Raw genomic sequence first — 25885 nt, forward strand, 5'->3', positions numbered from 1 at the left:
AAAACAATCTAAACCAAAACAATCATAAAAAGTTCAGGATTATTGTAATTTTTTTCTGGATAATTTATGGATAAAGACACTACATTTGTAAAGAAATGTTGATTTTTTTTAATATCTAAGAAGCATTTCTTTTGACATTGTATAATCAGGTCTATAAGCCAATAATTTGGTAACCTCCAAAATAATGGCAGCTGGATTTTTTTTTTTTTTTTTTGAGATGGAGTCTCACTCCGTTGCCCAGGCGTGATCTCAGCTCACTGCAACCTCCACCTCCCGGGTTCAAGTGATTCTCCTGCCTCAGCCTCCCGAGTAGCTGGGACTACAGGTGCATGCCACTACACCCAGTTAATTATTTATTTATTTTTATTATTATTTTTTTTGAGATGGAGTCTTGCTGTGTTGCCAGGCTGGAGTGCGGTTGGCATAATCTCACCTCACTGCAACTCTGCCTCCCAGGTTCAAGCAATTCTCCTGCCTCAGCCTCCCAAGTAGCTGGGACTACAGGTGCACACCACCACGCCCGGCTAATTTTTGTATTTTTAGTAGAGAAGGGGTTTCACCATGTTGATCAGGATGGTCTTGATCTGTTGACCTCGTGATCCACCCGCCTCAGCCTCCCAAAGTGCTGGGATTACAGGCGTGAGCCACTGTGCTCGCCCTAATTTTTTATTTTTAGTAGAGACAGGGTTTCACCATGTTGGCCAGGCTGGTCTCGAACCCCTGATCTCAGGTGATTGGCCCGCCTCAGCCTCCCAAAGTGCTAGGATTACAGGCATGAGCCACCGTGCCCCGCCAGCAGCTCGAATTTTAGGAGACTTAATGGGATTATTTTTCCCATTTCTTTCCTAACCTTACATTCCTGTTTATTTACTTGAAGCTATCCCTTTTTTTTTATTTTTTATTTTTGAGACAAAGTCTCACTCTTGTTGCCCAGGCTGGAGTGCAGTGGCGCAATCTTGGCTCACTGCAACTTCTGCCTCCCGGGTCCAAGCTTTTCTCTTGCCTCAGCCTCCTAAGTAGCTGGGATTACAGGCGCCTGCCACCATGCCCAGCTAATTTTTGTATTTTTAGTAGAGACAGGGTTTCACCATGTTGGCCAGGCTGGTCTTGAACTCCTGACCTCAGGCGATCCGCCCGCCTTGGCATCCCAAAGTGCTGGGATTACAGGCGTGAGCCACCACGCCCGGCCAAAGCTCTCTTTTGATATACTTTATATTCACATATTTCACTTTTATTTTTTCTGCTGTCAGTACTATAACTTGTTTTATGCTAAGAGTTACATCTACTAACGCTTCTATTTTTTTTTTTTAATTTTTTGAGACAGGGTCTCTCTCTGCCACCCAGGCTGGCAATCATAGCTCACTGTAACCTTTAACTCCTGGACTGAAGCAGTCTTTGCAGCTCAGCCTCTGAGTAGCTGGGACTGTGGCACATGCCACCATGCCTGGCCAATTAAAAAAAAAAATTTTTTTTTTTTTTTTGTAGCGACAGGGCTCTTGCTATGTTGCCCAGGCTGGTCTAGAATTCCTGATCTCAAGTGATATCCCTGCCTCAGCCTCCCAAAGCGCTGAGATTACAGACATGAGCCATCACACCCATCTTCTATTTGTTATATATACTATTTTTATACCATTAATTGCTATCTTTTCGAAATATTATAATATTTTTAAAAAGCTACTAAAGTGAAGATACAACTTATTTTAAAGCTAATTTCATTTAAATAGTCACTGAACATTAGCAGACTGGTATCATGCATTTATTTATTTAAAATGTTTTGAAAAATAAATGTTTTGAATGAGGATGCATTTTTGAGGGTAAAATACTGAAAGCAAGAATGCTTCTCTTCCATGTCACTGTAACGGGGAAATAAAAGAGCAAATCTTAAAAAATACTACTGTGGAATAGATATGTTCCTATCAATACTATTAATAAAAATACAATCTCCACATAAAGGTTCTATTTATTGGTGTTGTTTGCTAGAGGTGCTGAAATAAAAACTAAATTGGCAAATATATCAAATAATCACATAATTTGAGTAAAATTTTACCTACTATTCAGTGATATAAGCTTTTAAACTATACAAGATACCCATATTAGACGGTCGAATGGAAAATTAAAATAAAGAGGGATTAAATACTTCCTTGCCCCACACACTCTCAAACTAAACAGGTAACTGACAGTGGATAACTGTATTATTTAAATAAAGGCATTCACCCTTGCATTTATTTGTTATGTGTACATATGACGCTTAAAATTCTCCACTACAATAATGCATCATAATCTCACTTAAGATCCTAATCTTCTCATTTCTTAAAACTGATGAAGTTACTGATGTTCTTGGTAGACAAATTTATTTCTCTTTAGGATATGTTATTTTTATGATACGCGGGTTTTATGTAATCACACTTCACCAGTCTGAAAAGACAGAAACCAAAACCAAAAGAAAGAAAAGTCCTGTTGGATGAAATAATTTCTTGCTGAGCACAATCCCTTAGTCTAGAACTCTGGGTAGATTTTTCAGAGAAACTGTTTCTTTTCGGCTGGGCGTGGTGACTCACCCCTCTAATCCCAGCACTTTGGGAAGCTGAGGCGGGCGGATGACTTGAGGCCAGGAATTTGAGACCAGGCTGACCAACATGGTGAAACCTCATCACTACTAAAAATACAAAAATTAGCCAGGCATGGTGGTGCACACCTGTAATCTCAGCTACTTGGGAGGCTGAGGCAGGAGAATTGCTTGAACCTCGGAGGCCGAGGTTGCAGTGAGCAGAGATCACACCACTGTACTCCAGCCTGAGCAACAGAGCAAGACTCTTGTCTCAAAAAAAAAAAAAAAAAGGAAATGTTCCTTTTCAATTTGTATAATAGCCTAAGTATATGAAAGAACTTCATACTAAATTTAGAATTAGTGGGTTTAGAAGAGACACAAAATTGTCCCTAGATCCAATATTCTGAGTAGTTTATGATTATCATCTATATTGTTACTTTCAAAAGATAACTTGTTTCACAAACTGGATACAAAGAAACACATGAACTCTTTACATTAAAATTGAGAAATTTATTTTTTTCCATGAAATAGTAAGCAGAATTAAAGAAATATACAGCTTAAAACAGTTGAAATGACCTTAGAATTTTAATGACAATTACACATTTATGGCCAAAGGAAAAAAATGAATAGTTTTTAATAATGAATTCACTTTAAAATGTTTGCTTAATAATTCATCTGAAATTACATGGATACAAGGATAACTGGGATCTGGGCACCTTGTAAAATAAAATAATGCCACTTTATCCTTCTCAAAAAAATTGTTATCCCAGTATAACAGTGGTGCGGTTCTGCTCCCCACTCACAGTAGCCACCGTTCTACCATTTACAAATGTGTCAAGTCAGTCTTCCTGATTTGTAAGGATGCCTATTTTGGTTCCACTTAAAAATACTTCCAGTAGGCAGTCAGAGAAAATAACTTATTTAGCCCCACTCAGAGTAGAGGATCAGTATGTCAACATATTGGTCGGTCATGGCTTTCTTCTCGTGCTCACTGAGGTCAAATTTCCTCATATAATTATAAATGTTAAAAGATAAAATTACATCTTCACAGCAGCCAAAAATTTATATATTTTTTATGTATTTACAATATTATACATATTTACACGACCACATCAAATACTGAATTGTAGAAACAAGTGACTATCTATAAAGGCATTCATTTAATGCCCAAGCGTTATTTTCTTGTGCAAACGGAAACTTTTCTTAAACTTCTATTAGAAAGCTAAAGACAGTCAACGTTGCGAAGGCCACCATCCATGGTTAAAGAGCCAAACCTAAAACACACACACAAAGAAAAAATGGTAATCTCAAAAGCTGCATTTATGTATAAAGGCCCCCAACCTTAAAATACTTTTCAGAGGAATAAATAGCTATTTATTTTTAAAGAGTTTAAGTAACTATGATTTGTTCTATTTCTTACTGGAACAGCATGGTATTATCATAAATACATGAAAAACCGATGTAATGATGTAATTAAGAAACTGTCAGTAAGAACTGGATAATTTCTTTCTGGTGGGGTGGGATTTATAAACTAAGATAGAATTGGGGCAGGGCACAGTGGCTCATGCCTGTAATCCCAGCACTTTGGGAGGCCGAGGCAGGCAGATCACTTGAGGTCACAAGTTTGAGACCAGCCTGGCCAATATGGCAAAACTCCTTCTCTACTAAAAATACAAAAATTAGCTGGGTGTGGTAGCGTGTGCCTATAGTCCCAGCTACTCGGGAGGCTGAGGCAGGAGAATTGCTTGAACCCGGGAGGCAGAGGTTGCAGTGAGCCGAGATCATACCCCCGCACTCTAGCCTGGGTGACAGAGTGAGACTTTGTCTAAAAAAAAAAAAAAATACCGAGTTGGGAGTGTGACATACCCAAGGCAAGTTGAGAAATGAGACCTTGCTAGAACACAATGTTATTTTGGGGAGCAGTGGGAAGTAAGGTTGGGTGAACAGGCTGGAACCAGACTATTATACTCTTTGAATCGAAGTATAAATTTAGACTTGACTTTTTAGGTAACAGGAGTTTAGAAACTTTTGAGCCAAAGAAGTCATACGATTACATCAGTATTCTGAAAGATGATTTTGGCTGTAATACCCATGACAGATGGGAAGAGCTTGGGGTTAAGACAAAAAATAGGTTATTACCATATATCACATATGAAAGGGAAAGGAGATCTGAATGAGGGTGACGAGGGGAAATATGGGAGCCAAACTTGTTGAGAGGGTATAAAGAAGATTAAGTGTCTAAAATAATTTATGTTTAAGGGAGTTAGGAGAAAGGTGGTACCTTCGAACAGGATAAGGAGTAGAGAGAAAACTGAGTTGGGACAGATGATTTTAGATTCAAAAAAAAATTTGAAGTGATAGTGGGTTATCCACATGGAGACAGAATAGTATAATACCCTGAACAAAATCTGGCTTCCATTACTAGTTTTGTCACTTAACATTTACGTTAAGATTATGCCATGTTATATCACCTATATATTGTCAAGAAACCTGCAAATAAAACACAGGAGAAACTGACTTACTAAATGTGGTTTAGGAAGTTGGGATTTTATTCCACAAGGCATAAGTAGTTAAATATAAAAGTTAAAAGCACATCTTTGGCTGGGCGCGGTGGCTCACGCCTGTAGTCCCAGCACTTAGGGAGGCCGAGGCAGGTGGATCACGAGGTCAAGAGATTGAGACCATCCTGGCCAACATGGTGAAACCTTGTCTCTATTAAAAATACAAAAATTAGCTGGGCATGGTGGCGTGTGCCTGTAGTCCCAGCTACTCGGGAGGCTGAGGCAGGAGAAACGCTTGAACTCGGGAGGTGGAGGTTGCAGTGAGCCAAGATCGCGCCACTGCACTCCCTCCTGGCAACACAGCGAGACTCCATCTCAAAAAAAAAAAAAAAAAAAAAGCACACATCTTTATAGTCTCTTCTACTTGGTGATCTTTAAGCCTAAAAGGATTTAGCTCAAGTTCTGAAGAAACTGTAAACTGGATACTATAAAAGTTAGATAATTACTATAAACAAGAAAAATATTTTTTAAAGTTAACGAGTAACTCCCCCCAAAAATGAAAATTCAACAAACATATTAAACGATGTTTGACGTCACTATAAACCACAGAAATATAAATTAAGATCTCGGTTTTTACTAAACAAATTGGCAAATGTTTAAAAGATGTTATACATTCAATGTTGCCAAATGCATAGGTTTTATCTGCTTAGGACTATAACATGCACCCTTTTAAAGAACAAAATTGGCCAGGTGCGGTGGCTCATGCCTGTAATTCCAGCACTTTGGGAGGCTGAGGCAAGTGGATCACCTGAGGTCAGGAGTTCAAGACCAGCATGGCCAACATGGTGAAACCCCAGCTCTACTAAAAATACAAAAAACTAGCTGGGTGTGGTGGTGGGCGCCTGTAATCCCAGCTACTCAGGAGGCTGAGGCAGGAGAATCACTTGAACCCGGGAGGCAGAGGTTACAGTGAGCTGAGATCACTCCATTGGACTCCAGCCTGGGCAACAGCGAAACTCCGTCTCGGGGGGGAAAAAAAAAAAAGAATAAAATTACTAAAACCCAACAAAATTGAAATTGACATACTCTCTGACCCAGAAATTCCATATCCATTTTTTTTTTTTTTGAAACAGGGTCTCACTCTGTCACCCAGGCTGGAGTGCAGTGGTGTGATCTCGGCTGACTGCAACCTCCATCTCCCAGATTCAGGTGATTCTCGTGCCTCAGCCTCTCCAGTAGCTGGGATTACAGGTGTGCACCACCATGCCCGGCTAATTTTTGTATTTTTGGTAGAGACAGGGTTTTGCCATGTTGCCTAGGCTGGTCTTGAACTTCTGAGCTCAGGCAATCTGCCTGCCTTGGCTTCCCAAAGTGCTAGGATTACAGGTGTGAGCCACCGTGCCCGGCCAAATGTGAAATATTTTTATTAGCATTACAAGCGTTTGAGAACCTATAGAGGAGAACCTAAGGGCTTGAAAAAGAAAAGGTTCTATTACAGAGCCAAATATGACTTAATTTCTCTGAGGAATCAGGATAAGGAAAACTGCCATCCAAAAATTGCTTTATTGCCTCTGCAGGCTTTCAAATCTCTTTGGCCTTATCTATTAGGATTTTGCAGATAATAAGCAGACACCTAACTCCTCAAAGTACTGCATTTACCTATGGCTTTCACCTGCAAGGAGGTGTGCAGAGGACCCTGTAAGCTACTCAGCACCAAAGTGCTGGTATCTTAAAAAGCAACTCTGATTCGCCAAATTGAAAATTATGATTCCAATGAATTAAGTTATAAAAATAATGTAAATAGAGTTTGATCTTTACAAACTGATTCAAATAAGTAATTCGATTAACCAGTGCTTCTATAAAATGGAACTAATCAACCATTAAAAGGCATCACAGATACACAATCATAGAGAGAAAAACATGAGTTCTGACTTTATGACCCTTTACCACTGCTGAATCTATTGATACAGGAAGATATAAGCACAGATGTGAATGAACTCAATTGCACAGAAAATCACAGTAATTATTTTTGCATTACTCACCTTTCTAAAATGTGGTTATTTTCAGCAAGTTCTTTAACCACCCCTTCCATCTCTTCCTTTAATTTCTTCATACTATTAAAATAAACAAGCACCTTTGCTCAAAAGCAGTATGCAAATGTTTTAGAATGATGTTTATGTTTTATTTTCTTTTAACTGGTCAATAAATAACCTTATTAAACATTGTATTACAACAAACATAAAAAATTTCAAAATGTAAGAGCAAAAGCACAAACTGCAATGAAAGCAAATGAAAACACTACAGTTTCCAAATGATGAGTTTCTTACCCAAGAGTCATTTCTACTAATGTGTTAGAACTTGGATAAATTGGGGTCACGGTATGTTTGATTCCACTGGAAGCTGTAAACATTTTCTGAGGCAGAGTTTCTTGTAACTGAAACATCAAAAAAAAAAAAAAAGAAAAAAACAACCCCACATTAATCACAGAACAAAAGTACTTACTACAGATCTGACATCAAGTGTTACAGCTTTTAATAAGTCCTTTAAAAAAACTTTAAATTTTGATTTCAAAACTATCAATGATACAATACTTAAATCAACACCCTTTTAAGAAAGAAACTTTTCTTATAGTTGATAAAAGGATGGTTTATCAGCTGTTTTTAGTTGTAAAACATCTACATTCTTAAAACTTGGCTCAAAATACATATTAAAAATTGGTGGGTGGAACTGAATGTAGGCACATTCTATCCCATTTCTCCCTTGTCAATCACTATCAGTTATAAACTGAGAAGAATTTTAATTTTTCCTTGACAGCTGTACCTACCTCATTAGTGTATTCTTGGTATTTTGATACCTCTTCTTCAATATCAAAACACTGATTAGTCAGAGATAATAACTGTTTCCTAAGATGAAGCATCTTTCTGAAAACCAAAAAGAATCAATTGATATGCAGTCTAGTGAAGCATTCTTACTTCAAATGTACATTTATATTGTGCAGTCAACCACTAATCACTCCAAAAGAAGTTTACTCACCTTATCCATTCTTCTGACTTATTCAAAAATGCCTCATACTTTTTAACACATTCATCTGTAAAGTGCGTCATAGCTTTTGTGGCATGGTAATACAGTTTTTGCCTGTAATTTAGAAATAATCAGAGGCTTAAACCAATGTCACTGTTTCTACTTTCAATATTTAGAAATTTTCAAATATATGAAATGTATCTTTCCTATAATGATTGTTGTGGCTTTAGAATATTTACAGGAGAAAGTAAACGTTTCTAAGATAGACATTATAGCAGCAAGAAGACAAAGAGAAGGTTCAAAATGGATGTAAAAAAAATGCCTATTGAATGAGGTTAAAATTAAGACGGTAGTTAAGTCTGCCCTTGCCTACGTGCTGTATTATCTGTATTTCTGCAATCAGAGCATATGAGGCAGAAGCTGACTGACTGAAATGGTAATCTTTCTCCCCCCTCCTTCTCCCATCATGGTAACTTCCCAATTAGGGAGCAGATGTGTGAACCTCAAAAATGTCTACATATTGTAACAATCCTGTAAAATCAAGATTAAAATGTATTTTTAAATTGTAATTAATTTCAACTTTAAGAAGAATCATATTAATAAAGATAACCAAAATAGCACCAAAAATAACTATTAAACATAATCTGGATACTTACTTATCAAATTTGTGGATTTGTTCTTCATTATAAGCTAATCCTAGAAATAGGAAAATATATTACTGTAGTTAATATAGAATCATAATATTATACACAATGTATTTTCTTTTGAGATTATTGCTTCAAAAAGGCTAAGAGTCTGAAGCAGATGTCATAGATTTGTGGCTCATGGGTTACTTATGGCCCACAGATGCTTTTATTTGGTCTGTAAATAACAATGTAGAAAACAATTAACAGTTAACATTTAAAAATCAAGGTATTTCTAACAAATTCTGTATTTCTAGCTTTTTTTGAGAAATGGGAAGACTGGGCAATACCTTTGGTGAATATGAGTAGTGGCTCTCCCCTGTAGATGAGTCCCCACTGGCCAATCTCATTCCTTTCTGTTACCTGCCTGGCCTTTAGAGGTTCTGGTGTTCATGACCCTGATTTAAAGTATTCAAAAGGTTGATTTTAAGGATAGTTTTTTTTTTTTTTAACACAATCAACCTTTTTCCTGACAGAATCACATCTCTGAAAAAGCAGCTTAAAAAGCTACCCTTACAGATATACCAAATTAATTTAACTGAATTATAACTAATTACTAACAAGGATTTATTAAATTAACAAATAGCAAATTTTACTTACTACGTTCTGCTTTGTCTTTTTTGAACTGATAGTAAATCTCTGTCATGCAATTTAACAGGACTTGTAGTTTTTCTACACTATTTAAGGAAGAAAAACTCAAATAAATTAACTGAGTCAATGTGAAAAAGGACATTAATAAGAGCAGAAACTACGCATAAAGCTATAACCTACTTTCTGTCTTTCGGATGAGTGCCTTCTTGATGTGCCCATGCGTCTGCCAGCGATCCACCTGGAGATAATCTGCTGTCGATATCCTGAAGACTGGTTTCTATTGTTCCCTGAGAACTGGAAAGCTAAATAAAACCAAAGGTTCAGATCTAGATTGCCAAAAGCCAGAAATGATCATCACAGTCCCAACAAAGTCTAAAGTCTGGACGACATTTCTTTTGTAGATTACTTCAATTCAAAGGCACAGTAATTATTTCCATTTTTAAATACAAAAGAGTTTCTTAGGTTGATTTCCACCAGGGGTACAGTATGATAATAAAACATGAGACCAGCAGTAATACATCTTATAAAACATTTCATTCAGTAAATACCCTTCTAAAACCACATGTAAAATACTTCTAATCTTGTTTCCTTATCTGTAAAAAGTGGTTAATTCTCCATTTCATAACCCTGTTGTGAAAATTAAATAGAACCACTAGAATAGTTCCAAATATCAACTGTGTAGGCAGCAAGATTTGTGCTCTTCTTGTTTAGAGGCCAAACCAAAGCAACTCCTCTTAAAAACAGAAAATGAAAAGAAACCTCATCTAAGATTCTGTTCATTTTAAGCTTAGTAAGTTTATCACTTACCTACCACAGAAATGCATACAGTATTTGTAAAACTTATGAAGAAAGGATGAAGGTTAGACTTAAAGGATAAATATGTCCATATATTTTAAAGGTCCTGATACACACTATTGCCTTTCAAATAATGTCAGTAGTAGCTGACATTGCCACTAGCAACAAACAAGGATGCCCTTTAAACCACACTCTTGTCAGCACTGGCATTATAATTTTTTAAGCCTTGATAATCTGAAAGACAAAAATAGTATCTTACTGTTATGCAATTTTTTCTTACTATTGGATTTGAGCATTTTTTCAAGAGTGTTTTCACCAGATATATTTTCTTCATTTATAAATTGTCTCTAAATGTTCTGTGCTCATCTATTTTTTGCAGATTGACTATTTTCCTTATCAATTTGTATGAGTTATTTTTATAAAAAACCCTTTACCACATTTTCCCAACTTATTTGCATTCTAACACTTTTTAAACATGTGCAGATCTTAAATTTTTATTTTATTTTTGAAACAGAGTCTCATTCTGTCGCCTAGGCTGGAGTGCAGTGGTGCAATCCCAGCTCCCGCAACCTCTGCCTCCTGAGTTCAAGCCATCCTCTCACCTTAAGCCTCCTGAGTAGATGGGACTACAAGTGCGTGCTATTGCGTCTTGCTAATTTTTTCTTTTTATTTTTTGGTAGAGTTGGGGTTTCACCATGTTCCCAGGCTGGTCTTGAACCCCTGAGCTCAACCAGTCTACCCCCACCTTGGCCTCCCAAAGTGCTGGGATTACAGGTATGAGCCACTGTGCCCAGCTTAAATTTTTATATGATCAAATATATATCTCGGTTTTTATGCTTTATGTCTTTTTTAACATTAATGTTAGAATGTGTTAAATTATACATCCAATATATGGAAAATAGTTTATGGAAAAAGTCATTTCTTACAGCATTACATAGAAGAGTGAAAAGCAAACTAAAGGACCAACAGTAGAGCAATTAATAAGTAAGACTGTAATAAATCCACTGGCTGCAACATCATATCATTAAGAAAATGGTGTTACCAAAAAACCCTGGGAAATGCCTACACTATAATGGTATCCAAAAAGTAAAAATAACAACCATATGTTTGTAGAGTAACAGTCATTTAATAATACATATAAAAGAAAATGAAAACAGTGATTACCCAAATTTTAGCAGCATGAAAATCACCTGGAAGGCTTATTAAAAAGGGCCTTTGCTGGGTTCTGCCAGCGAGTTGCTGACTCAACACATCCGAGGTGGGGTCCCAAAATGTGCATTTCTAGTCAGTTCCCATGTGAGGCTGAAGCTGCTGGCCCAGGAGCCACTCTTCTTTACTTATTTTTTATTGTTTGAGACAGGGTCTCTGTCGCCCAGGCTGGAGGACAGTGGCATGATCTCGGCTCACAGCAACCTCCATCTCCCAGGTTCAAGTGATTCTCTTGCCTCAGCCTCCCCAGTAGCTGGGATTACAAGCGTCTGCCACTACGCCCGGCTAATTTTTGTATTTTTATTAGAGACAGGGTTTCACCCTGTTGGCCAGGCTGCTCTCAAACTCCTGGCCTCAAGTGATCCGCCTACCTCAGCCTCCCAAAGTTCTGGGATTACAGGTGTGAACCACTGCGACCTGTGGCCCAGGAGCCACTCTGAGAAGCACTGCTGCAGGGCAATGGACAGAACTTTTAAGCATCATTTTTTGGGTGCATAATATATGTGGTATTTTTTCTACTTATAAATTTTACTTTTGTGGTGGGAAAAATGTCTGTAAGGTCTCCACTAGGAAGCCGGGCGCAGTGGCTCACGCCTGTAATCCCAGCACTTTGGGAGGCCGAGGTGGGCGGATCATGAGGTCAGGAGATTGAGACCATCCTGGCTAACACGGTGAAACCCCGTCTCTCCTAAAAATGCAAAAAATTAGCCGGGCCTGGTGGTGGAAGCCTGTAGTCCCAGCTACTCGGGAGGCTGAGGCGGGAGAATGGCGTGAACCCAGGAGGCGGAGCTTGCGGTGAGCCGAGACTGCACCACTGCACTCCAGCCTGGGCAACAGAGCAACTTCGTCTCCAAAAAAAAAAAAAAAAAAAAAAAAATTAGCTGGACGTGGTGGCAGGCGCCTGAAGTCCCAGCTCTCAGGAGGCTGAGGCAGGAGAATCACTTGAACCCAGGAGGTGGAGGTAGCAGTGAGCCGAGATTGTGCCATTGCACTCCAACCTGGCGAAAGAGTGAGACTCCATCTCAAAAAAAAAAAGAAAAAGATAAAAAATGATATCTACGGAAAAGTAATTGGCTTGAAGTGAGAAGTCCTGATGTCATAAGACTCCATTACCTCAAGCTATTTAGTCATCTATGCTTTCTCATAAGAAATCTTAATCTTGGCTGGGCAAGGTGGCTCATGCCTGTAATCCCAGCACTTTGGGAGGCCAAGGCGGGCGGATCATCTGAGGTTGGGAGTTCCAGACCAGCCTGACCAACATGGAGAAACCACTTCTCTACTAAAAATACAAAATTAGCTGGGCGTGGTGGCACATGCCTGTAATCCCAGCTACTCGGGAGGCTGAGGCAGGAGAATTGCTTGAACCCAGGAGGCGGAGGCTGCAGTGAGCCGAGATTGCGCCACTGCACTCCAGCCTGGGCAACAAGAGGGAAACTCTGTTTAAAAATAAATAAATAAATAAAAAGAAATCTTAATCTCACAGGAATGTCATAAAAATGAGAAACATTTTGAGATCCCCAAAAGAAAATATATTAATTTTGATTTAAAGTGCTCAAATGATGCTGGCCCTGGAAATAAATGTCCACTAGGCCTATGAGCAGGTAAATCATGTTCTAAGGTGAAAACAGAGAAGAATATAAAACACTGACAGCAATATGGCTGCCTATATTTAAATGCAGACAAATACTGGGGAAGACTATTTTGTGCTTTCTGACTTTTAATCACCTTATTCTATAGCTATGGTTTTCAAACTTTCCTGACCACAACTCATAGTAAGAAACTCACTGTTTTAACTCAGTAACATTTAAAAGTGTGTATATACCTGAATCCAAAGTTTCATAAACAATGATTTCCTTATTATATGTGACACATTCTGACATTTTCTATTCTGTTCCACTGAAAAATACATTGCTGATTACAAGGCACCCAACTTCATAACCTACTAGTTGTTCATTACTCATATTTTGAAAACCACTGTTTGAGATCTAAAACTGAGGAAAAGAAACAACTAAACATCAGCCTAAGCTGGAAAGTGAAAAGGATATTGTATCAAGTTCCTTTCACTTTCAATTTAACATCCATTTTATGAAAGAATACTTCGAATACTGAAAGCTTGCAAGATTACAATATATTTATTTATTTATTTATTTGAGACAGTCTCGGCTCTGTCACCCAGGCTGGAGTGCAAGTGGCACGATCTCGGCTCACTGTAACGTTCGCCTCCTCGGTTCAAGTGATCCTCCTGTCTCAGCCTCCCAAGTAGCTGGGACCACAGGCATGCACCACCATGCCTGGCTAATTTTTTTGTATTTTTTGTAGAGATGGGGTTTCATCATGTTGCCCAGGCTGGTCTTGAATTCCTGGACTCAACTGATCCATCCAACTCAGCCTCCCAAAGTGCTGGGATTAGAGGTGTGAGCCACCACACCCAGCCAAGAGTACAGTATTTTTATTTATCTCATTTAATTAGTACAACAACCCATAAGACGGGCAGGGTAAGAAATTGCTGATTTAGAGAAAAAGAAACCAAGGATGCAAAGAATTAAAAGGCCTTGCTTAAGTAGCCAGTCATGAGTAGGCAGGTAAATGGGGCAGGTCTGGGAGTAGTAATCAGCTCTCACTGATTACTAATATATAAACCTGTGCACTTCTATAATACATTTTAATAAGAGATTCAGAGACTCCCAGAAATTCTACTGTGTTTTTCAGCAGAGTAGAGACTTGTGTCCTAATTTCTTTTTCTAGCTATAGAAGTGATTACTGCCTTGAAGATCTCAAATCTTTCTTTCCTTTTTTATTTCAGAAAAAAATCTGATAATATTTTTCTAATTTAAATCTTTTTTTTTTTTTTGAGATGGAGTTTCACTCTTGTCACCCAGGATGGAATGCAATGGTGTGATCTCGACTCACTACAACCTCCGCCTCCTGGGTTCAAGCAATTCTCCTGCCTCAGCCTCCCAAGTAGCTGGGATTACAGGTGCCTACCACCACACGCAGCTAATGACATGGGGTTTCACCATGTTGGCCAGGCTGGTCTCAAACTCCCGACCTCAGGTGATCCACCTGCCTTGGCTTCCCAAAGTGTTGGAATTACAGGCATGAGCCACCGCGCCCAGCCTAATTTAAATCTATTTCTAAACAAGCTCAAGCACTTTACATTCAACTGCATGTGAAATTACATTTATGAACTTGCTTTAACTGACACAGCAAGAACACAAGAGCATTATGGATTTAAACACTGAGAGAGAGAGACAGCGAGAGAGGTTTAAATTACAGTAGTCATTTGAATATGTTACAAAAAATTTCAAGGCAGTAAGATTATTTAATATTGTAAAGAAGTTTCTAAAGATGGGAAAAATTCTTTCTCTGCAGTGAGAAATATCATCTCTGTAAGAAAGTTTATTTATTTAAATTATTTATTTTACAAACAAGATTTCGTGCAGTTGCCCAGGCTAGGGTGCAGTGGCACCATCATAACTCGTTGCAGCCTTTAATGCCTCAGCTCAAGTGATCCTCCTGCCTCGGCCTCCTGAGTAGTTGGGACTCTAGGTGTGTACTACCATGCCGAGCTCCTAAGAAAGTTTAAATCTAATAGTGCCAGCAAAGGAATAGGTTATGAGCTTACAAATTTCATAATTTTGTAAACACTTACTCTCAACAATTTGGTGTGTATGTCTGAAATTTCACCTAACTCTGCCGCTTCCAGGTTGATCTTCATCAACTTTTCATATCTGTATGAAAAGTCAAAAGAGAAAATTAAATGAGTATAATCAATATATAGTTTTAAAAAGATGTTTTATAAATAATAATTTGAGCTTTCATCATAACCATTTAAAAATAAAAAATTGATTCAAAGTCTATAAGCCAGCAGATTGTTAAAAAAAAAACCTGATGCCGGCCAGGTGCAGTGGCTCACGCCTGTAATTCCAGCACCTTGGGAGGTCAAGGTGGGAAGATCACGAAGTCAGGAGATGGAGACCATCCTGGCTAACACGGTAAAACCCCATCTCTACTAAAAATACAAAAAAAAAAAAATAAGCCGGGTGTGGTGGCATGCACCTGTAGTCCCAGTTACTTGGGAGGCTGAGGCAGGAGAACAGCTTGAACCTGGGAGGCGGAGGTTGCAGTGAGCAGAGATTGCGTCACTGCACTCCAGCCTAGATGACAGAGTGAGACTCTCTCTCAAAAAAAAAAAAACCAAAAAAACAAAAAAACCTGATGCCTTCCTGAAGAAGGAATTTTATCTGCTTCTATTTTAAATTTGCAGATTAAGGGATGGATAAAACAGAAAAGACAAATTAATTTCAAATAATCTTATGTGAGGATAATAGTAAAAATACATTTCAGAATTAATGAAGGTCAACAGTGAATACTGATTTCATTTATTGTATTTCCTCTGCAGTACAAATAGTATATTCTAGAAAGAGGGCAGTTAAAAATATCATTCTGTTTCAAAACGTGTTCTCAGGAATAAGATTAACAAGTAAAAATAAACTAAAAGTAATTCCTATAATTCTAAAAATACTACTAAAAGGCTGTTCTAGAATACCTCTTCCTATTTCCTTTGTTGATTACAAGTTTCGTATTTTCTTATTCACAGTTTCTGTTTTACAAGATAGAAATGAGATGTTTTTCCCACTACCTTTTCCTACCCAATGGCTGGGAGGAAATGCCACTAAGAGATGGTGTTCACTTCTTACCAAGAAAACTGGCATTTTTGCCTTTGTGATGATAAAGTAATCACTAATCTAAGGCTGATCTTCATTTTATTTTGTTTTTTGAGATGGAGTCTCACTCTGTCACCAGGCTGGAGTGCAGTGGCATGATCTCAGCTCACTGCAACCTCTGCCTTCTGGGTTCAAGCGATTCTCCTGCCTCAGCCTCCCGAGTTGCTGGGACTACAGGCGTGCGCCACCACACCCAGCTAATGTTTGTATTTTTAGTAGAGACGGAGTTTCACCATGTTGGCTAGGATGGTCTCCATTTCTTGACCTCGTGATCCACCCACCTTGGCTTTCCAAAGTGCTGGGATTACAGGCATGAGCCACCGTGCCAGGCCGCTGATCTTTAATAGAAACCCTAGCGCATGCCATATTGTGCCAAGGATAACTAAGTCATTTAAACAGAAATGGAACATTTAATAATTTAACCCCTACTAGTAAGGAAGTAGTCTACTCACACTTTCACAGTTTTTTCAATGTTTCTGATACAGAAATCCAATGTGATCACAACTTCTGTCTTTTTGTGAACAGCTTCATTGTAATCATCTTTGATTAATTCACTAAAAAAAGAAAATTATTCTAATTAGTTTATCTAAGGAGTTATTTTTTCTTATCTATCACTAATTATACTGCAGTACTACAGTTCAAAAACATTTTATAACACTATTCATGATATTGGTCAATTCACACTTTTTGAGACATTATTATTATAAGCATTTCTGTGATCCTGATGTCTTAGGGAACTCATATTTTCACAAACCATTACTACTTAGGTTAACAGTTTAAAAACCTAAGGTATTAAAATTACATTAAGGAGTAAAAACTAATCTACAATTACACAAATAGTTTGTAGAGCATTACAGTTTATACCACCAGAATTAATTTTTACTACTCAGAGTAGACTACTGTCTGATTTATACTTTAAACCAATTACAGGTTGAATATCTCTTATCTGAAATGCTTGGGACCAGAAGTGTTTTTCAGATTTTGGATTTTGGGATATTTGCATATATACATACTGGTTAAGCATCCCTAATCTGAGAATCCAAAATGTTCCAATGAGTATTTCCTTTGAGCATAAACTTTGAGCAAAAAGATTTGACTTTTGGAATATTTTTTATTAGGGATGCTCAACTTGTGATGTCATCTGAAGAAGGATGACACAGTAAGAAATATATAATTGAAGGGCTTTTGATCTACATCAGAGATCAACAAACTAAGACTTGAGGCCTGCTTTTGTATGGCCCATGAGCTAACATTACACTTTTAAAGATTGTAAAAACAAAGAAGAGACCATATGCAGCTCACAAAGTCTAAAATATTAGACTGATCCTTTAAAGAAAATGTTTGCCAACAGTGGTTTACATTAAAACTATTTTCTCATGACTTATTGGACTATAAACTAATAAGTAAAAGGAATAAAAGCTTCATGGATCAGCAATTGACAGTAGATAAGAGAAAATAAAAACTGTTAGTACACAGAGATTTTTCCAGAAACCAGTAAAAACAAGGAAGCTTCTTAGTGGAAACAGAAAAGCATAGGCTTAGGAACTAAGATATGTGAACACAGTGAAAAAGATAAACACAAATTTATGGGTTTCATATAATGCTAACAGAAAAAAAAAGGAGCCTAAAAAGAGTGATGAAATGCTTCATACACACTTCTGCAAGACGGGGTGGGTATGAGGTAGGCATACATAAACTGTCAAAAGCATTACAGTCCAAGGGCACATACATAGCGACATGAGTGCAGAAAACAAACTTCTTAACATCTGTCGGCCACAAGGCCATCATGATGTGTACGCAAAATTCAAAAGCTTTGAATGATGTGTAGAAATAAGCATAATTTCCAAAAGAGATAATATATTTTCCATTTTTTTCAGATGGAAAGATGACATCTATAAATCATGAAAGTAAAAAACAGGTAAAAATTACATCCATCTTACATTTCTTAGAGTCACTTTCAGGAAGAAACTACTTAAACTAGATGACCAGTTATTCTGATCTAGAATAACTATATTAAGCGATCTAGTTTTAAAAAATTAGCTTTTAAATTGCTTGTTAGATTATATATTCATATTGTATAATTTCATTTATATGAAATGTCTGGAACAGGCAAACAGTATATTAGTGGTTGCCTAGGGCAGGGCTGTTTAGGCGGAAATGGAGAGTGAATACTAATGGATGCAGAGATACTTTCTGGGGTGATGAAAATGTTCTAAAATTAGTGATGATGGCTGCACAACTCTGAACATAATAAAAACCATTAAACTGTATGCTTAAATGCATGAGTTATATAGTATATGAATTATATCTCAATGTTGTGAAAGCTGGGTGTGGCTCATGCCTATAATCCCAGCTGAGGTGGGCTGATTGCCTGAGCCCAAGAGTTTGAGACCAGCCTGGGCAACATAACTAGACCCCCATCACTAAAAAAAAAAAAAAAAAAAATTAGCTGGGTGTGGTGGGGCATGCCTGTAGTCCCAGGTACTTGGGAAGCTGAGGTGGTAGGATCACTTGAGGCCAGGAGTTTCAGGCTGCAGTAATCTGTGATTGTGCCACTGCACTCCAGCCTGGGTGACAGCGAGACCCTGTCTCAAAAAGAAAAAAAAAAATACGGTGTGATAAAAAAGGACTGTGTACTTCATTTGGGAAAATGGTAGGAAATTAAGGAAGACTTTGAGGACTTAAATGCTAGAAAGTACAGATTGTACTGGATTCTAACAAGCCAAAGACTTCTAACATAGTTAAATGACAACCAACTACTCAAGGTCCTAGGAAAAGAAATGCATTTGCCGTCACATCCTATAGCGTGGTGTAAGTTTTAAAATTCAGATACTATTTGTTCTGTCTCACAAAGTCACTGTAGGACTCATGAAAAATGAGCTGCTAAATGTTTTATAAACTAAATGTGAAACAAATGTATTATAATAAAAATCAAGCACCTAACCTAACTAGTTTGAAGAGAGAAAATATCAATGATGGGGCAAGGTCTACATGAAAATCAATTTCAAAATTTCAATCTATTACTTACATCAGCCATCGTATCCCCTTTCGCATTAATTCCTGATAAAGCAGTAAAGTACTGGCAATTCTGCAGGCATAACACACAACCCCTGTTATTGCCTAATAAAGAAATAAAATGTCAATATTTGGTGCTAATTGTGGTACAGGGTAAGAAAAACTTTTACATAAAATTATTCAAGCTTACACATTTTTATCAGGTTAATTAAAAACACAATAAACCACCAATTTCTAAGAGTTAAAAATAGATATAAATATAATAAATATGTTATCCTTAACATTATCTAAATATGCACTATCTCAATGGAGAGAATTTTCTTATATAATGAATTCAAGAAAGGATAAAAAGTAAAAAAGAAAGACCACAAAATAACTTGGAAAGGGTATCAATTTAAGTGAATAATTTCCTAAGTCATATAGGCATACATGAAGACACAATACATGTTATTGCTTCCACTATTGATAGGATACATTAAATTCAGATGTTTACATAGTAATTAAATTAAATACTAACCTTAGCCATGCTAGCATCCCCGTCTAAATCATAACGTGGATGTACTTTAGGGAGGGAAACTGAAATATGAAGTAAAATAAAATGAGAAAGAAAACTTTTTGAAAAAATCACTTTATCCTTTATAGAGCAAACACAATGTCTAAATTAAACATTAGTGGCAAAATCTGTAATGTAGTTTTCGTGATTAAAAAAACACTACTTCAAACAATAATGCTCATTCTCTAACAAATTACCTCAAATATTTCTAAGGAGTTTCATTTTTTCCTTAAATATACATCAACACAATGAGTCCAATGCTTCTCTTTAAATCTACATCAAATCCCAACCTTCAAATAGAACTGTAAAATTCTGGGTGATCCATTTTCTTTTCTACCAGTAGAATGAGTAATTTAAAAGATTCTAAAAATGCAGATCTAATTTTTCTTAGACTCTAAAGCTTGGCACAATGTTCTATACATACTGCACACAAAAAATATTTGCTGAAATTTATGATATAAAAGGTAATTTTGAGTGTTAGCAAAACACTTTTTAAAGAGAGTTACAGTGAAACGTATGATAAATGATTTTATCGTTTTAGGAAACAAAATATTTGAAGTCAAATCATGTCTACAAGGCTTTTTCAATTTTACAATTACTCTCTTTCAACTATAGTAATTTATAAAATTTTAATATTTATGAAAGCTCTACACTAATGTTATCATCAGCTTTATAAAGATGACAATCATTTCTACAATGACAGATTTTGTGCATTTTTTTGTTTTTGAGACAGGGTCCCACACTGTCTCCCAGGCTGGAGTGCAGTGGTGCAATCTTGGCTTACTGCAACCTCTGCCTCTTGGGCTCAAGCGATCCTCCTACCTCAGCCTCCCATGCAGCTGGGACTACAGGTGCAAGCCACCATGCCCCGCTAATTTTTGTTTTATTTTTTGTAGAGACAAGGTCTCACTATGTTGCCCAGGCTGGCTGTATTTTTCTAATGGCTAGTAAGAACGACAAGAAAAATCCCAACTTACTTTTTTCATACATTAATCCTATGGTATTCAGAGGTTCCCGGCTTACTACAAATATAGGGTTTTCCTCAGTAGTTTTAGGGAAATGTTGTGCCAGCCTTCCAGGTTCTAAGACTAAGCGTCGCCCTTCGTAGATAAGTTCTTGATTTGAAGAAATAATTTTGGTTTGTTTATATACCAGTTCATGAAATATAGTAGCACTGTGTGAGAAAAATTCAAAAGGACACTATAACTGGGGATAAAGTGAGAGGCAAAATATTTTTAATGAGTGCAACAACATCCATTTCTAATTCATATCCCTAATATCATAACCAGTCCATATAAACTTGCTTTGTTAATGTGGATACTACAAACTCCATTCCATATAACCTGTCCATACAGTAAGCAATTCTAAAGTATTTTTATGTTTGGATACCTGTGTAATATACAGGATTCTTAATATTTTCTTTCCTCTGTGTGTGTGTGTGTGTGTGTGTGTGTGTGTGTGTGTGTGTATGTGTGTGTATGTGAGACAGAGTTTCGCTCTGTTGCCCAGGATGGAGTGCAGTGGCACGATCTTGGCTCACTGCAGCCTCCGCCTCCTGGATTCAAGCGATTCTCGTGCCTCAGCCTCCTGAGTAGCTGGGATTACAAGCGTGCACCACCACACCCAGCTGATTTTTGTATTTTTAGTAGAGACAGGGTTACGCCATGCTGGCCAGGCTGGTTTCGAACTCCTGGCCTCAAGTGATGCACCTGCCTCGGCCTCCCAAAGTGCTGGGATTACAGGTGTGAGCCACTGTGCCTGGCCAAGATTATTAATATTTTCAAATAGAGAACCAACATAGCAGAGCGGTTTAGAGCACTGACTTGAATCAGATACTTGGGTTCAAATCTCAGCTCTTCCACTAACTTCCTATAAAACCGTAAGTGACTTAACTCCTCTGCACTGTTTCCTCATCAGTAAAATGGAAATAACAACAGTACCCGCTTCACAGAATTGTTGTGAGGATTAAATGGCTTAAATATGTAAAGAACCAAGAACAGCACTTGTTATGTGACTATATGTTTGTTAAATACATTAATAAAACTACGTATTTTCAAAATGATGCTTTGGGGGAAAAGACAGCTTCCCCATGAATAGATCAATGACATCAAAAGAAATGTTTCAGCAGCAATATTGTAATTTGGCTCTACAAGCCTCCACTGTGTGACCTTTTAAAAATTTTTTGTTTTTAATTTTTGTGTGTACATAGGAAATGTATATATTTATGAGGTACATGAGATGTTTTGTTACAGACATGCAATACATAATAATCACACCATGGAGAATGGGGTATCCATCCAGTCAAGCATTTATCTTTTGTGTTACAGAAAATCAAATTATATTTTTTAAGCTATTTTAAAATGTACAATTAAGTTATTATTAACTATAATCACACTGGGTGAGCTTTTTACAAAACATTCTGACATCACTGTAGATTCACATGCAGTTCTAAGAAATGATGAAGAGAGACACCATATATTCTTCTCCCAGCTTCCCCCAATGGTGACATCCTGCATATAGCAAAGCATCACAACCAGCTATTAACATTGATACACTCAACTTACTCAAATTTCCCCAGTTTTACATGCAAGTATATGTACGTGTACAGTCATGCATTGCTTAATGATGGGAATAGTTCTAAAAAATGCATCATTGTGTGAACATCATAGAGTATATTTACAGAAAACTACATGGTATAGCCTTCTACACACCTAGGCTGTATAGGGTAGCTAGCCTACTGCTCCTAGGCTACAAACCTGTACAGCATGCTACTGTACTTAATACTGCAGGCAGCTGTAACACAATTAGAAACAGTATTTGTATATCTGAACATGTCTAAACATAGAAAAGGTACAGTAAAAATATCATATTATAATCTTACAGAACCAGTGTTGTATATATGGTCCATCATTGACCAAAACTTTATATGCAGTTTTATCACATGGGTAGATTTTTTTAATCACATGGGTGTAATGTGTTTTTGTTTACATAAAACAAACACTGATTATTTTTCCGGAGCCAGGTGCTTTAACCATTATTATGGTTAATAGTAACCATATTATCTGCATAGGGTTATCATAGGCAAATAACCATGCTAATGATGAAGACTTAGGCTTTGATATTTTAACATGGCAGGATAGTACACTTAGCAAAACCTGGCTCGTTTATTGGTAGATGCCATTTGTGGTTATGTGATTATGTAACTTGAAAGAAGGCACAGCAATGAAAGTACTTTTGTAAAACTTACAGTTTAAGAAACAAGCTAATTTCACTATAAATTTTAGAATTATCAATCCTTTTACTCCAAAAATAAGTGAAAAGGAATTTACTAAGCACTTAAGTATAATTTTCCATGTGGGAAATGGGTACTTTTGGTGAAGCTGAGGCATCTTTTCTATTTCTTTTCCTAACTTAGGAAAATATTATATAACAGAACATGTTGATATAAGAAGAAAATAGAGATACTTACGTATTATAGCTATGAATATAAATCTTATGAGCTGTCATTTGTTGTAGCGAAAAAACATGAATTACCATTCGGTGAAGTATATCACTAGTTTCTGCAAAAAACTGGTCAAAACCCCAACACTTTTCCTGATCTGCTTCAAGGATGTTTGCAAGAACAGGGGTAAGTAGAACCTGAAGACCCCTAAAATAGTATTGAAAAGTTACTTGAAGAGTGAATATATCATATTCTGTCTAGGTTAAAAAATCATAGTATTTACCAGCAAATCAAAGGAACTGTCATTACTACTATATTAGATTAATTTAAAAAATTTAAAATCTGTCAACTTTTCAGAAAGCTAGGTAACCTTCATTTAATGTCACTCATCAATGAATAAGGAATTATAGCTTTTTTTCTTCTAGAAATGGGGTCTAGAAGTGCAGCAGCTATTCACAGATGCTTTATGCATTGCAGTCTCAAACTCTGGGGCTCAAGTATCCTGTCTCAGCTTCCTGAGCAGGTGGGATTATAGGTGTATGCCACCGTGCCAAGACCCATTACATTTCTGGTAGTTGTTTTCACGGCTGATTTGTAGTACCTAGAGTTCTTACTATTTAAAACAAAAAAATTATATAATATACTTTCTGGCATCTAAGCAATTTTTCTCAAAGAATTTATAACTTGGTATGCTAAAGACTGATTCGATAGATAATGCCTGTTACCCTCCAAAAATATGCTGCAGTTCAGATCATCAGATTTTTTTGGTTCTGAGTTTTGGCAATATAATTATTTACCAGCAAGTGTTCATTTTCTGAGCCCTTTACATTTTATCAGTTTTGCCTGAGATCCCCAAAATGAGTATTTCCTAAATAAAAATTTAACACAAATCACAGTTATAATATTAAATTTCTACTCTCCAACACAATGAATTTCTCTTAGTAATCTAGTTACATGACAATTTCATTTTGGAAACTTTTTAAAATAACACACACAAAAAACTGTTAACAATAGTGGTTTTTGAAAATGATTTCAGCATTGGAACTCTTGGTTTAAATGAATTTTCACAGAACCCAACATATAAAATAAGTGATATTTTATTAGCTTGTTTTATATATTTATTTATTTAAAGTCATACAAAAAGCACCCACAACTTAAAACAGGTGTTAAGCCACTAATTCATAACTTGTGTCCAATTAAGGATTATATAACTACCACACTCAAGACAAATGGAAGCTAATTCAGTAATCACAGATACTAAATACCGATGCATGTCTTGGCTTTATTTCCAGAGTGAAATACAAAATAATTTACTTTCTACTTTTAATTTCTTTTACCTTAATTCTTTCTTTGTCATAATAGGATTCTTAAATGACAATATAATTTTTTTGATTTCTGTCTGTGACATTAAACAAGACCCATATGAACATCTGAAATGCTAAAAAGTACAAAAAACTATTATTTCTCACCCTTCGAATAATTTGAATTTTTTAAAATGAAGATAATACTAAATCTCTTCATTGTTTGCTTTTTACAACTCCAGTTGAGAAATTTACTCATATCTAATCCACTATTTGTTATCCATCAATATGGAGGTCATTACAAAAGATACTAAGGTCCTGAGCATGATCCCTACACTGGGAAGAATTCCAAGACCAGTGATTACCAATCTCAAAAATGTATGCCCTGTGTCCTAATGAAGATCTGGGGAAATTATTCATGTAGCAGAGAATAAATCTTTTCACCACCACAAAGACAAAAATCATTTATCAAAGTACATGCTTTGACAATATCTAATTAAAATAAAATCAAACTACACTTCAGTATTTGAGTATCTGTGGTTTTAGGCAACAAAGATTTCAAACACCAAAGTGCAAAAGATGAGAATTAGGTACACCATACTTACCGAGAAAGACTGCAAGAAACAGGCATGTCTCCACTCCAGTCAATTGGTCCATTTTCTGCTTTCTGTACTCCAGATATTGCACCAGAAGGCTTTCCTGTAATTATTTTATACCTTGGGAGGAACAAAAGCAGAATAAAACAAGCAGTTCATTTTTGCATGACTTATTAATGGGCTTTGCAAAAGTATTTCCTCAATTGCACCTAAAATTATCTACTAGATGAAACTTTGTGATTGATGCTCACAGGATCCATAAAACAATCAAAATACTTTGAATCTGACTGACTGAAGTACAATAGTGGTTGTACAGTTATTTATATATGCCATAATTAATTTTCATTTGAGATCTCACAGTGCTTTATAACAGCATCTTGATGTTCACAACAAAAATATTAATTTTTCCATCTGAAAAAACTGAGCAAACACAAAATAAGTTATGTCACAGAATGTCTCTAGACCATGAAAAAAAGCATATAATCCCTCTTACCATATTATCCAAAGGCACAACTAAAGTTTCTGCAGAATGAATAGTATTCTTTAAAACAAAAAAGATTATACTATATAGAGCACAGTGTCAGATTCTTTGCACATTGGAAAACACACATTTGCACATTTTGGAAAAAGCACATTTGTTTAACATTAAAGTAAATGTGCTTTGAGCAAATTAATTATTTTTTTAAAAAATAGAACAAACCACCACAACTGATTTAGACCATTTGCTGCTTCCTCAGCAGTGGCAGCCAGGATTTCTGCCTTAAGAGATTTTTTCAAAGAGGAAATTAATGTGGAAAATAAGGTGTGTTCATGTGACAACTATCTAAGAAGTAAGTGCACATGTGTGGGATTAATGCAAAAGAGAAGTGAATAGAATAAATGGCAAAAGTCTTAAGGGAATGC

The 25885-nt window shown here is 36.6% G+C and overlaps 1 protein-coding gene across 1 annotated transcript in view; it reads right to left on the minus strand.

Moving 5' to 3' along the window:
- Positions 1 to 3037: 3037 nt before the first annotated feature.
- Positions 3038 to 25885, minus strand: part of TBK1 (TANK binding kinase 1) — a 50372-nt gene continuing 27524 nt past the window's right edge. The window contains exons 7-21 of the mRNA XM_019039387.4: positions 24992 to 25102; positions 23113 to 23292; positions 20621 to 20817; positions 19608 to 19666; positions 19104 to 19195; positions 16528 to 16629; positions 15001 to 15079; positions 9525 to 9646; positions 9354 to 9430; positions 8727 to 8766; positions 8083 to 8184; positions 7874 to 7970; positions 7377 to 7483; positions 7092 to 7163; positions 3038 to 3822 (exon numbers count right to left, since the gene is read on the minus strand). Coding sequence (XP_018894932.1) covers positions 3771 to 3822; positions 7092 to 7163; positions 7377 to 7483; positions 7874 to 7970; positions 8083 to 8184; positions 8727 to 8766; positions 9354 to 9430; positions 9525 to 9646; positions 15001 to 15079; positions 16528 to 16629; positions 19104 to 19195; positions 19608 to 19666; positions 20621 to 20817; positions 23113 to 23292; positions 24992 to 25102 — 1489 coding nt within the window. The 3' untranslated portion in view covers positions 3038 to 3770. The remainder of the gene's footprint in view (positions 3823 to 7091; positions 7164 to 7376; positions 7484 to 7873; positions 7971 to 8082; positions 8185 to 8726; positions 8767 to 9353; positions 9431 to 9524; positions 9647 to 15000; positions 15080 to 16527; positions 16630 to 19103; positions 19196 to 19607; positions 19667 to 20620; positions 20818 to 23112; positions 23293 to 24991; positions 25103 to 25885) is intronic.

Source organism: Gorilla gorilla, chromosome 10, assembly GCF_029281585.2.
Source record: "Gorilla gorilla gorilla isolate KB3781 chromosome 10, NHGRI_mGorGor1-v2.1_pri, whole genome shotgun sequence".
Classification (NCBI taxonomy): Eukaryota; Metazoa; Chordata; class Mammalia; order Primates; family Hominidae; genus Gorilla; species Gorilla gorilla.